Here is a 12,360-nt window from a genome sequence, read left to right as displayed (position 1 = left end):
TTCATGCTTAGTGTGTGAGACTCGACAGAGCTGAGAGAGCTTAAATCACAGCCCCCAAAAGCAAACAGCAGCTTTCTCCCTGGGTTCCACCACAGGACTGACACCTCTGGCCCTAAACCTCTGCTGCTCTTGGAGCTTCCCCAGGAGACAGAAGTAGCCTGGCACACAGACCTGTGTGACCTTCCCAGACTGCCATCAGGGATTCTTTCATCACAGAAACATTCAGGTTGGAAAAGAGCCTCAGGATCACCAAGTCCAACTGTTAACCCTACTCTACAATGGTCACCCCTAAACCACCTCTCCAAGTACCACATCCAAACCACCTTCAAACACATCCAGGGCTGGGGACTCCACCACCTCTCTGGGCAGCACATTCCAATCCCTGACCACTCTTGCTGGGGACATTTTTTTCCCTAATGTCCAGTGTAACCCTACCCAGTCACAGCTTGGGGCCATTCCCTTTTGTTCTATCACTAATCACTTGTGAGGAGAGACCAGCAGCAGCCTCTCCACAATGTCCTTTCAGGTAGTTGTAGAGAGCCGTGAGATCTCCCCTCAGCCTCTTCTCTTTCACACTAACCATCCCCAGCTCCCTCAGTCAGTCCTCATCAGATTTGCTCTGCAGGCTCTTTCCCAGCTCCTTGCCCTCCTCTGCCCTGGCTCCAGCACCTCCACATCTCTCTTGTATTGAGGTGCCCCAAACTGAACACAACACTCGAGGGGTGGCCTCACCAGAGCTGAGTACAAGGGGGCTCAGTTCCCTCAGCCTGTCCTCATAGCAGAGCTGCTCCCACCCCCTGGTCATTTTTGTGGTCATCCTCTGAACCTGCTCCACCAGATCAATGTCCTTCCTGTATTGAGGGCTCCAGAGCTGGACACAGCACTGCAGGTGAGGTCTCCCCAGGGCAGAGGGGCAGAATCTCTTCTCTCCATCTCTGGCCATGCTGCTTTTGATGCAGCCCAGGCTGCCCTTGGCCTTCTGGGCTGCAAGTGCGCACTGCTGGCTCATGCCCAGCTTCTCACACACCAGCAGCCCCAGGTCCTTCTCTGCAGGGCTGCTCTCAATCTCACCACCTCTCAGCCTGGATTGATATCTAGGGCTGCCCTGACCTCGGTGCAGGACCTTGCACTTTGCCTTATTGAGCCTGATGAGATTCTCCTCAGCTCACCTCTGCAGCCTGTCCAGGTGCCTCTGGATGCCATCCCACCCTTCAGACTTAGCAACCACACCACTCAGCTTGGTATCCTCTGCAAACAAGAATTAACTGTATAGCTAGGAGAAGGAAAGGAAAAAAAACCCTAAAGAAATAAGAAATGGTTGAAGCTTAGCTTTTTCTGTGGGAGGAAGGAGGTGACAACTGTTTGACAGCTCAGTCAACCAGCAATAAGGGGAAGCTTTTAGAAGGAGATGGTTAAGTAATTCACCTTTGAACTGTCAGAGCAGAGAAAATGCAAGTGACATCTCAACGACTGAGTGAAGCATTTATTGCCTGGTTTCACAGCTCTAACTTTCTGCCTTTCCCCTCCCCCCCCAGATCATAGAAATTATCACCTTCTGCATTCTCCTCTACTTCTACAAAAGAAAGGCTGTGAAGCACGTCGTGGTTCTGTTGATGATGGTAGCACTGCTGGGTAAGAGTGCCTCACTTCAATGCTGCTGTCTGTTAACTGGATCATTCCTTGTCACTCTCTTTCCTCAGCTAGGTCAGATCAGGGCAATTTCAAACGAGTGTGCTGAAGGAGAATCCTTTGAACATTTCACAGGATTCTTCCTGTGGTCTCTTGCTGACGACCAAAGCTGATTAGGAAAGAGCTTCCCTGCTTATTATTTCACAGAGGCTGTGTGCCGTGGTGTTTGGAAACGTTTTAAACACTTTAGCTTTAAGGCCTCTCAGTTTAGGAAAGATGTTGAGCTGCTGGAAGGTGTCCAGAGAAGGGCAACAAAGCTGGGGAGGGGTCTGGAGCACAGCCCTGGGAGGAGAGGCTGAGGGAGCTGGGGTTGCTTAGCCTGCAGAAGAGAAGACTCAGGGGAGACCTTCTTGTTCTCTACAACTACCTGAAGGGAGGTTGTAGCCAGGTGGGGGTTGGTCTCTTCTCCCAGGCAACCAGCACCAGAACAAGAGGACACAGTTTCAGGCTGTGCCAGGGGAGGTTTAGACTGGATGTTAGGAAGAAATTCTTCCCAGAAAGAGAGATTGGCCCTGGGGATGTGCTGCCCAGGGTGGTGGTGGAGTCCCCATGCCTGGAGGTGTTTAGGAAGAGCCTGGCTGAGGCACTTGGTGCCATGGTTTAGTTGATCAGGTGGTGCTGGGTGATAGGTTGGACTTGATCTCGAAGGTCTCTTCCAACCTGGTTAATTCTATTCTACTCTAGTCTAGTCTATTTGTGCCTTAGGGTCTGGGTGGCAGCTCCTGGTAGGGGATTTGTGCCCTGGGGTCTGGGTGGCAGCCTGTGGTAGGGCAGTTGTGCCCTGTCTCATGCCTACCCAGGTGGATTCCTGGTGGAGGGTTCACACAGATGGACCTTAAATGTAGAAAGGTTTCTTCAAAGGGAGGGCAGCCTTTGTGTTTCTCTGGCTGTGAGAGCTGCTTTCATGATGAAGAAAACACAGAGGTGACCACAAAATCTGTGACTGTTTTGCTTAGCACAACTCTGGCAGCTCATTTGGTGGGAATTATCTTACCTCCTCTATATCCTGGGAGTTATCAGAAGGGTTTTTTTGGGGGGGGGGGAATATTTCAGATTAAAATGGGATTTCTGAGTTTCCTGCCTTCACAGCTGGAAAGTGACATCATTTGTCACACTAGCCTTAGGGGAAGGGTCATTCTACCAGAGAGAGGAAAACCATTTCCTAGGTTTTGAAACTTATTCCAGGGCTACTTTAGCTAAAAAAAAACCCCAACATTCCACTAGCCAAAAAGAAGCCAACCCCAGCAAGCAAACCAAACACCCTGATGATTTGTTTTCTGTTTGTTGTTGGGTTGGGTTGGGTTTGGGTTTGGTTCTCTGTTTTGCTGTTGTTGTTTTTCCTGTTGGTTTGGTTTGTTTAGTTATTTTCTGGGCCCCTCAGTTTAGGAAGGAGGTTGACTTGCTAGAAGGTGTCCAGAGAAGGGAAACAAAGTTAGTGAGGGGTTTGGAGCACAGCCCTGTGAGGAGAGGCTGAGGGAGCTGGGGTTGCTTAGCCTGGAGAGGAGGAGGCTCAGGGGAGACCTTCTTGCTCTCCACAACTACCTGAAGGGAGGTTGCAGCCAGGTGGGGGTTGGTCTCTTCTCCCAGGCAACCAGCACCAGAACAAGAGGACACAGTCTCAAGCTGCACCAGGGGAGGTTTAGGCTGGAGGTTAGGAAGAAATTCTTCCCAGCAAGAGAGATTGGCCATTGGGATGTGCTGCCCAGGGAGGTGGTGGAGTCACCATCACTGGAGGTGTTTAGGAAGAGCCTGGCTGAGGCCCTTGGTGCCATGGTTTAGTTGATCAGATGGTGTTGGGTGATAGGTTGGACTTGATGATCTCAAAGGTTTATTCTACTCTGCTCTGCTCAGCCACAACAAAGAAACGTAGCCAAGGTCAGCAAACCAGCAGAAGCAACCAGCTAGTGTCAGCTAGGGCAAAGGAACCCGAAAAGAGGAGGAGTTAGTTGACACAACCAACTTTATGGTAGTCATTCAGACCAATGTGGTTATTTAGGACCCTGTTGTTGTTTTCCTTTTTGCATCCCATGGTCCTTCATTTACATTCCACCATCTTTTGCTCAAGACCTGTGGGAAATTTTCTAGGCACAGCCTAAAACTGCCACATCCTCCCTCCCCAACGCTTTGAAGCCACTGCTGTGACTTGTGCCCTGCTGACCTCTCCTTTTCCCTTTCAGCATCCTTGAGTGTGGTTGCTGTGAAGGCTGTGGCCAGCATGATAGCTCTCTCTGTGAGAGGGAAAATGCAGCTGACATACCCTGTCTTCTACATCATGATTGTCTTAATGGTGACCTCTTGTGCTTTCCAAGTCAAGTAAGTGAAATTCAACTCATCTCCTGACTTTTCATGCACCTTTTATCCAGCTGTTTTATTCTCTATTGCGATCAGCTCCAGATACAAACTGCACTTAGAGGCAAGAAACTCCTGGCAGAGCCTTGACAGATGCATGGATTGCCTGCAGTTGGTTGTATTGATTATTCAGGCTTCATTTGGTGCATGGATTGCCTGCAGTTGGTTGTATTGATTATTCAGGCTTCATTTGGTGCATGGATTGCCTGCAGTTGGTTGTATTGATTATTTAGGCTTTATTTAATGCATGAATTGCCTGCAGTTGGTTGTATTGATTATTTAGGCTTTATTTAATGCATGAATTGCCTGCAGTTGGTTGTATTGATTATTTAGGCTTTATTTCTTAGTTTGTAATTTAAGATAAGAGATGTTAGCTCCTTTTGTGACCACCTACCAGCAGGGCTTCCTAAATTTACTTCTAGTTTTACCACAGTCTTAAATTCATTACATGAAATTTGTCTTCATGTCAATTTTTGGGGGGTTACTTTCAGAAACCTTGAATGTCTCCAGGGACAGGGCCTCAGCCACATCCCTGGGCAGCCTGATCCATGGTTTTACCATTCCCATCATGCAGAATTTCCTCCTGATGTCCAGCCTAAATCTACCCTGCTCCAGTTTCAAACCATTGCCCCTTGTCCTAGACCCACAAGGCTCTGCCCAGCCTTCCTGCAGGTCCCCTTCAGATACTGAAAGGTACCTTCATTGCTGAGTAATCAAACGGCCACATTTACCTTTGCTGTGCATCTCTTTTCCTCAGCTTATGTCACTGTTTAGACCAAAGAAAAGAGTTTCTTTCAGCTTTTTCCCTGCCTCCATTAAGCTGCACCTTGCACTTTGCTACCCTGCAGGTCTGCAGCTTTTTAGGAAGCAGTTAACTTCTGATGGGCAGGGGACATCCAAGTCCCCACTGGCCTGGGGAATCCTTCCTTCTTCTTTTCCTTCTCCTCCTCCTTCCTTTCTTTATGCTGGGTCAAAATTAGAATAGAAGTGACAATGTGCCCATGCCATTCCCTGGGGACATCCAAGTTGTCCCCACTGGCCTGCTCAGGGGCTGTTTGCTGCTGCCTTTGCAGATTGCTGGGGGTGGCAGTATGGTAAAACATGGCTTGCAGCTGAGCAGAAAGTCCATTCCCCCTATGCTGGTCCCTCTGCTTCAGGTGCTGATGGAACGGTTCAGTAATCTCATCCAGGCTGCTCCAGGGGGAGTCTGAGCGTTTGCTTGCATGATGATTTGCCAGCAGAAGAGCCAGCCCGGCTTCCTCATGGCAGGACATGCCATTCCCATGTGGAATCAAAGAAGTTCAGGCATGACTGTGCACTGACTCTCCATGGCTGACTCAGGAACTCCCCTGTAACAGATTATGAAGTGATTTCCATCCAGCCTGGCTTCCCTGGGAGAGTAGCTCAGGGCATTAGAGATAGGAACTAAAAGCTGGCTAAATAGGAAGCTGCTGCATTCACTTCTTCTTTTCCTTCTCCTCCTTCCTTCCTTCCTTTCTTTTCCCTCTCCTCCTTCCTTCCTTCCTTTCTTTTCCCTCTCCTCCTTCCTTCCTTCCTTCCTTTCTTTTCCCTCTCCTCCTTCCTTCCTTCCTTCCTTCCTTCCTTTTCCCTCTCCTCCTTCCTTCCTTCCTTTTCCCTCTCCTCCTTCCTTCCTTCCTTTTCCCTCTCCTCCTTCCTTCCTTCCTTTTCCCTCTCCTCCTTCCTTCCTTCCTTTTCCCTCTCCTCCTTCCTTCCTTCCTTCCTTTCTTTTCCCTCTCCTCCTTCCTTCCTTCCTTCCTTTCTTTTCCCTCTCCTCCTTCCTTCCTTCCTTCCTTTCTTTTCCCTCTCCTCCTTCCTTCCTTCCTTCCTTTCTTTTCCCTCTCCTCCTTCCTTCCTTCCTTCCTTTCTTTTTGCTGGGTCAAAGCTAGAACAGAAGTGGCAATGTGCCCATGCCATTCCCTGGGCTCAGTGTCTCTTTCTCTCTCCTCTGAAACACCAGACACATTTTCTACAGGAGGCAGTGCTGTCAGCCTGGATTTTCTCCTTCTGTTTGTTTCCTCTCAGATTTTGTTTGACTGTCGTGGGTTAGCTCAGAACAGCCTGTGCTGGAACATCCTCCTGGATCCAAGGCTGGGCCTTGGTATCATTGTTTCAGTCCCTGTGACCAAATTTGCTGCAAATGGGAGAAAATAATGAGGTGTTTTCAACGACTTTAAAATCCTGACTATCCTGTGGATATGTAGGATTTCTTTATTTTTAAAGCACCATGGAGACTGCTCAGCAGTTGCTAAAATTACCCTGCAATTACTTTAATGGCTAAACCAGATCCAAGCTTGGATTTTTTTCTTTCACTGTGCACATATACTGCAGCAGTGAAACATTTAAGTGTGGGGCTTTTTATAGGTTTTGAACACACTCTGCAGTCTCCTGATTATTATTTCCCCCCCTCCCCACTCTTCCCATCTGAAATGCACCCTTCACATAACAAAATATTTGCTGGTGCATCTGAGAGTTCATCCTCATGATTCATCGCCCGTGGGTAAATGTTGATAGCTGTGATCTCCTTACAAGTGCACTAATTGCCTTGCTTTGCTTGCCTCATGCACTGGTGCAGGCTGCTCCCCAGGCAGTGCCTCAGCCCTGCAGGTTTCTGGATGCTCCTGTGGTCCTGCACACTTTTGCTGATGGTTCTTGTGATGGTTTTTGTGTTGCCTTTCTAAGGAGCACGGCAGGCTTTCTAACCCAGAAGGCACAGGCTTGGAACCCCCTTCCTGCACTTTCCCAGCAGGACAGAGTGTGTCTGGGGTATTTATTGCATGGATAAACACACAAGTACATGCTGTAGCCAATTTGGGTTGAGCAGCAGCAGCAAAGTGGGCTTAAGCAAAGTGAAACAGTTCCTATGAGAACTCTCAGGTTCATGTCTGTGCTGGACACACAACCTGTTTAAATTAGAACCACTTGTCCCTGGCTGCTTGCAGGCAGCATTGCTTCCAAGAGCCAGTGCAGGCCATCAGCAGGAATGCCCAAGCATTCCTCCCTTACCTGTGGCAGACAAAAGTTTTCCAACAGTGCCTCAAAGGACTCTCCAATGACAGCCTATGGCCAGAAGAATCCATGCCAGTCTAGCTTTTGCCTGGTTGTTTGTACTCTGCATAGTCAGAACTAGAAGGTGAGTTCAAGACACATCTGTCCAGGGTTACCTGCTGCTTGTGGTGGATAAAAACTGGTTGCACTTGTTGCTAAGCTGATGTGAAGTGGCTTCAACTGGTGTAAAGGGCAATGGAACTCCTGTAGGAATGAGGTGCAATGATGTTTGTCTTCCAGGTTCCTGAATCAAGCAACGCATCTGTACGAAGTGACAGCAGTTGTGCCCATTAATTTTGTGCTCTTCACCACTAGTGCCATCATTTCAGGTATGTTTCTGGCCTTCCAACCCTTAACATTCTGTGATTCTGTCTGCTTGGGTGAGTTCCTGTGTGATCTGGTACAGGTGATCCTGCTCTGGCAGGGGGTGATGGGCTGGGTGATCTTTTGAGGTCCCTTCCAGCCCCTAACATTCTGTGATTCTTCTGCTGCCTCTACAGAAAGGGTTTTTAAGCATCAGGTTGTACAGAATTGCTGCCTGTTAATAGTAATAAAGACCAGGCATGTTTGTCTTCACCAAAAAGAACCCCAAAAAAGTGTTTCCTCAGTGGCAGGTGTTTGAGTTCTGGAAAGAAAAGGGGGGCAAAAAAAGAAAGAAGAGGAAAAAAAAAGCATTAATAAGTTCCCAACTTTTGAAGCAAAATGGGAACAATAAAATGCTAGTGCTTCCAGAATTGATATCTGCATTTTACCGTGCCTTGATGGCTTGCTAGAAGGACCTGCCTGTATCCCAGCCTCATCCTGACACCCAGCAAATGCCTTTACCATGTGCACGCCAGCCTCTCCCTGCCGGAACTGGTGGAGCAATTTGGACGGCCTGGCAAACTACTCCAACGACAACCAGCTGTGTTCCGCAGCGGCTCGTGCGTATTCCGTTGCAGAAGGTGGAACTCTAGGTTAAGGGAAGGAAATAAGATGACTCCAAAGACTTTTAAAGCATTTAACGTTTTCTTCTGGGCGAGAACTTTGAACTCGGCGCCGTTAACGAGGGGCTGCGAGCCCTGGAAGGGGCGCGGGGCGCGAGAACGCGAGCGGGGAGGGTGCCTGGGATGCTGCATCAGCAGCCAGCCCGAATGATCCTGTAGTTAGAACATTTATGACTCATTTTAACGCACGCTGGGGGCTTTCCTGTCATTGCTATGCAGGAGTTTCTCAGGCAGAGCTGCCATTAATGAGAAAGGGAGTTAGCTTCAAGCGCAGATTGCCTCAGCACCTGTGTCAGGAGAGACCCACACTTTGTGACTGAGGAGAGACCCGTGCCAAAAAAAAGGGGGTTGCATTCTTGTGGCCATATGGGGAATTTGGCCTTTTGCCTCCTGAAAAGATCAAGTAGTTATTCAGGAATGGCTTAATAGCTCTGAGACTGGGGGCACGATGCATTTGCATCAGGTTAGTTAAAGCATTGTTTAACCAGAAGAGCAGGCTCTGCTGACTCTTGCCGGGGTGCTTCAGGAAGGGACCTGTCTCATGAATCCCTCACTCCCAGCTATAGGCTTTGAAAAAACAGTCACCCTTCAGCTGTGCTGCTTCACACCCCGGCCTTTCCAAGTAAAAGGATGCTCATCAGTGGTTTAAAGCTAATATACATGGCTGTGAATTAGGGCAGCTGAGCTCCAGATACACATCTGGTTCCTTCGCCTCCTCCGCTGCGGAGGTGCTAATTCCTGGGAGAGGGGTGACCAGAAAGAGCTGGTGATCCCTACAGCCAGAAGGATTTGGCAAGCTTGCCTGCTGGAGCCCTTAACTCGGCGTAAACATCAGGGCCACAGCTAGTTATTGAAAAGCTGCTCCCAGCTGGAGTTAAGATGTCCACACGGCCTTAGCTAAATCCACGGAGAACCTGCGCGCTGTAGCGGTACGAGCCTGCTCGTGGATAAGCCCGCGAGTCTGACCTGCAGAAAAACTGCTGCTGACAGTGCACAAAATACCTGCATCTGTGGAGCTGCTAACACAGCATGTGCTCCAGCCTGATCCACCAGAGCTGCTTCGGGCCCAGGCAGCACCCCGAGACCGCCTGGACGACGGGATGCAGGCGCAGAGAGCCAACCCATGACGGCGGCTGTTCATCCCCGGCTGGGGACTTGCTTTGCTCTCTCCCTCTGAGCATGACACTTCTCCTGACCCTCCCAGCTGTAACTCATATCGCTTGGAAGCCAGTCAAGCCCTGCAGTTCTTGTTTCTGTCGCATTCCAGGGGTCGTATTTTATCGGGAGTTCCAAAGCGCAGCTCCGCTGAGCCTCTTCATGTTTCTGCTGGGGTAAGTGGATCCGCCTGGAGCCTGCCCCGGGCTTGGTGCTGCAGCAGCAGTGGTGCCTCGTGGGGTCCTCTCTCTTCTCAGTAAGAAGAAACTCCCCTTGTTATTAAAGTATTATGGAATAGCCATTAGAGCAGGATAAAAAAAACACCCAACACATTAAAGGCAAGATTGATGTCTGTGCTTTGGGAGTTTGGAGGAGGGGGTTGGAGTCCAAGTATGTAAAAATGTGAGACACTTATGAACTACTAATCTCCTGGTGGAAGGGAAAAGCAGCAGCATGTGTTCCTTGGGGGCAGAATGGGTTTGAGGGATGGACCATTCAGTGGACACAGAACTGGCTTGATGGCTGCACCCAAAGAGTGGCTGTCAATGGGTCCATGTCCCAGTGGAAGCCAGGGACAAGTGGAGTCCCTCAGGGATCAGTACTGGGACCAGGCTCATTTAACATCTTTGTTGGTGACATGAAAGCTGGGGAGGGACTTTTTAGGGTGTCAGGGAGTGATAGGACTGGGGGAATGAAAAAAAAACCCATAGAAATGGGTAGATTCAGACTGGGTATTAGGAAGAAGTTGTTCCCCAGGAGGGTGGTGAGAGACTGGCACAGGTTGCCCAGGGAGGTGGTGGCAGCCTCATCCCTGGAGGTTTTGAAGGCCAGGCTGGATGTGGCTGTAAGCAACCTGCTGTAGTGTGAGGTGTCCCTGCCCATGGCAGTGGGGGTGGAACTGGCTGATCCTTGAGATCCCTTTCAACCCTGACAGTTCTATGGTTCTGTGATTCAGCAGGAAGGAGAATTCACAGCTCTCCACCAAAGATCATGCTCTGGAGGGTACTTTAACAGCTGGGAGAAATCTTCTCCTGTGGTACCTTCCACTTAACGTGCCCAGCTGGTCTTTGGTGCCACCGGGCCCGGACAATGATGTTAGTTGCTTGCCTAGGAGGCAGCACCATCATCTCCTTCCCTTTCTTTCTTGTGCCAAAAGAAAGATAACAGCATGCCCACAGAAAAGTTCAGAGCATGCTAAGAAGCTGTTAACAGTAAATGTTTAAAGACAGCCCTAGGGCTTGTGAGAGCAGAAACCTTCCACCGGCTTCCAGCACGGTCAAAACTCTGGGGACAGGTGACAGTTCTGTGGCAATGGGCATGGGATGGTTAAAAGCATCTCCCACAACTGCTGGAGGTGCCTTGCATGGTGCTGTCAGACAAACAGGGCTGATAGCTCCAGACATCTCCATCCTCTGCAGCTGGGCTGGGGGAAATGCACACAACTGCTGTCTTGTCTGACTGCAGGAAAAGTGACAGAAAATGGAGATGAGCAAATTGAACTGATGGGTTTGGCAGGCAGGAATTGCTGGTTGTGTGTGTCCAGCACAGAGCAGATAGGAGATTCATCCAAGCAGAGCAGTTCTTCATTGCTCCTGGCTTACACACTGCCCCTGAGACACACAGGCAAAGGAGAAAAACAACAGAGATGTTGACTGTCATCAGCCAGGCTGCTAATGGAATGGCAAATGCTGGGCTGTTAGCTTAGACACTCTGTGCTCAGGGATCCAAATGTTGTGGTCTCGCACTCACAGGCATTTGATTAGGTGTGGATTGCTGAAAGCACAATCCTGGAACTGATAATAAAGCTTCAGGAGGCAAAAACTAAATTGAAAGGCAGCCCAAGATGAATTGAGAGAGCTACCAAGAAGAAAAGTTCCTTTAATAAAAACTGAGCAGCTTGGGTTTGGAAATCCTTGGAAGGGGAAGAAGGGAAGGAATTCTCCTCTGAGATGCACTGAGCTGTTCCTAATGATGCTCTGCCACTGCTGTTTTGCAGGTGCCTCCTGGCTTTCCTTGGTGTGTTTGTAATCGCAAGAAATCAACAAGAGGAAGAACCACAAATGCCTTTTATTGACTGTGGAAGTATTCCTGGTAAGTAGGGCTCTTTTTTAGCCCTTTTTTTTTCCCCCTCCTGTCTCTGTTTAAAACTGAAATATCAGATAATGGGAGGACCTAGGAAAATCGAGTCACAAATGTGCTGTAGTCAGACTTAATAAATCCACTCTCCCCTTCATTTCTATTTCCTGTTCCCAAACAGATTCTCTTTTGTCAATGAAGTTTTCAGGGCTTTTCCAAGCCATTGTTACCACCAGTCGAAGGAAAGCAATGATTCCTGGGGCAAAGAATGTTTAAATGATGGATTGGGGGAGCAGGGGGAGAGGCTGGGGGAGGATTTGTGCTATTAAAATTCTTCACAGGGTTATTTTTTCCCCTCTTCTCTCACCCCCATTTTCTCAGGGCAAAAACTGACAGGCAAAATACAACCAGATTCTCCCGGTCCAGGCTATGGCACTTGGAATAATGAAGATGATGTGGTGAAGTCAGAGCTGAAAGGAGAAAGCACCTTGCCTGCCAATTGACAAGAGCAACACCACTGGCACAAGGGCCAGCAGCAGCTTTTTTTTTTGGCATATTTAAGTATATGTTGAACTCCTTTATGCTCATGAGTCATAGGATTCTTTCATTCCTACTTCACTTATCCTATGCTTGCCCCAAATGGCTTCCGAAGGTAAAGGAAGCCCTGAGACAAACTTAATAAGCACTAATGAAATGGGACCTTTCTTCCTCAGGTTGAAGCCTCTGGAGAGTATTTTTAGAGTCTTAATTGCTTTGAAATGCAAATAGGCACAGAACAGGATTATGACAATTCCCCTTTGAAGCCCCTCAGAGCTGTGTGGCTCTTCAGAGAGCGAGGTGGGAAATGAGGATCGTTTTCATAACTGCCTTCAAAGTGTTCTGCTTTATGAGACCTTCCCAAAGCTGAACCTTCCTGTTCAGTAGTCACAACGGGGGGGCATGTGTGCAGGGTGCCCAGCTATGGACACACCATGGCAGCCTGGGCTGCATCAGGGGAAGCGTGGCTGCTTGTCAGCAGCCATGTGCTGGGAGCCAGGGT

The 12,360-nt window shown here is 49.0% G+C and overlaps 1 protein-coding gene across 1 annotated transcript in view; it reads left to right on the top strand.

Moving 5' to 3' along the window:
- The window catches only part of NIPAL2 (NIPA like domain containing 2), a 49,472-nt gene extending 37,648 nt beyond the window's left edge, over positions 1–11,824 (top strand). Inside the window, exons 6-11 of the mRNA XM_054167527.1 lie at positions 1,536–1,632; positions 3,867–4,002; positions 7,345–7,433; positions 9,358–9,421; positions 11,242–11,336; positions 11,703–11,824. Coding sequence (XP_054023502.1) covers positions 1,536–1,632; positions 3,867–4,002; positions 7,345–7,433; positions 9,358–9,421; positions 11,242–11,336; positions 11,703–11,824 — 603 coding nt within the window. The remainder of the gene's footprint in view (positions 1–1,535; positions 1,633–3,866; positions 4,003–7,344; positions 7,434–9,357; positions 9,422–11,241; positions 11,337–11,702) is intronic.
- The last annotated feature ends 536 nt before the right edge of the window (positions 11,825–12,360 follow it).

The sequence above is a fragment of the Dryobates pubescens genome, chromosome 14, assembly GCF_014839835.1.
Source record: "Dryobates pubescens isolate bDryPub1 chromosome 14, bDryPub1.pri, whole genome shotgun sequence".
NCBI lineage: Eukaryota > Metazoa > Chordata > Aves > Piciformes > Picidae > Dryobates > Dryobates pubescens.
Note: the sequence above shows the minus strand (reverse complement) of the source record. Positions and strands in the feature narration are given on the sequence as shown.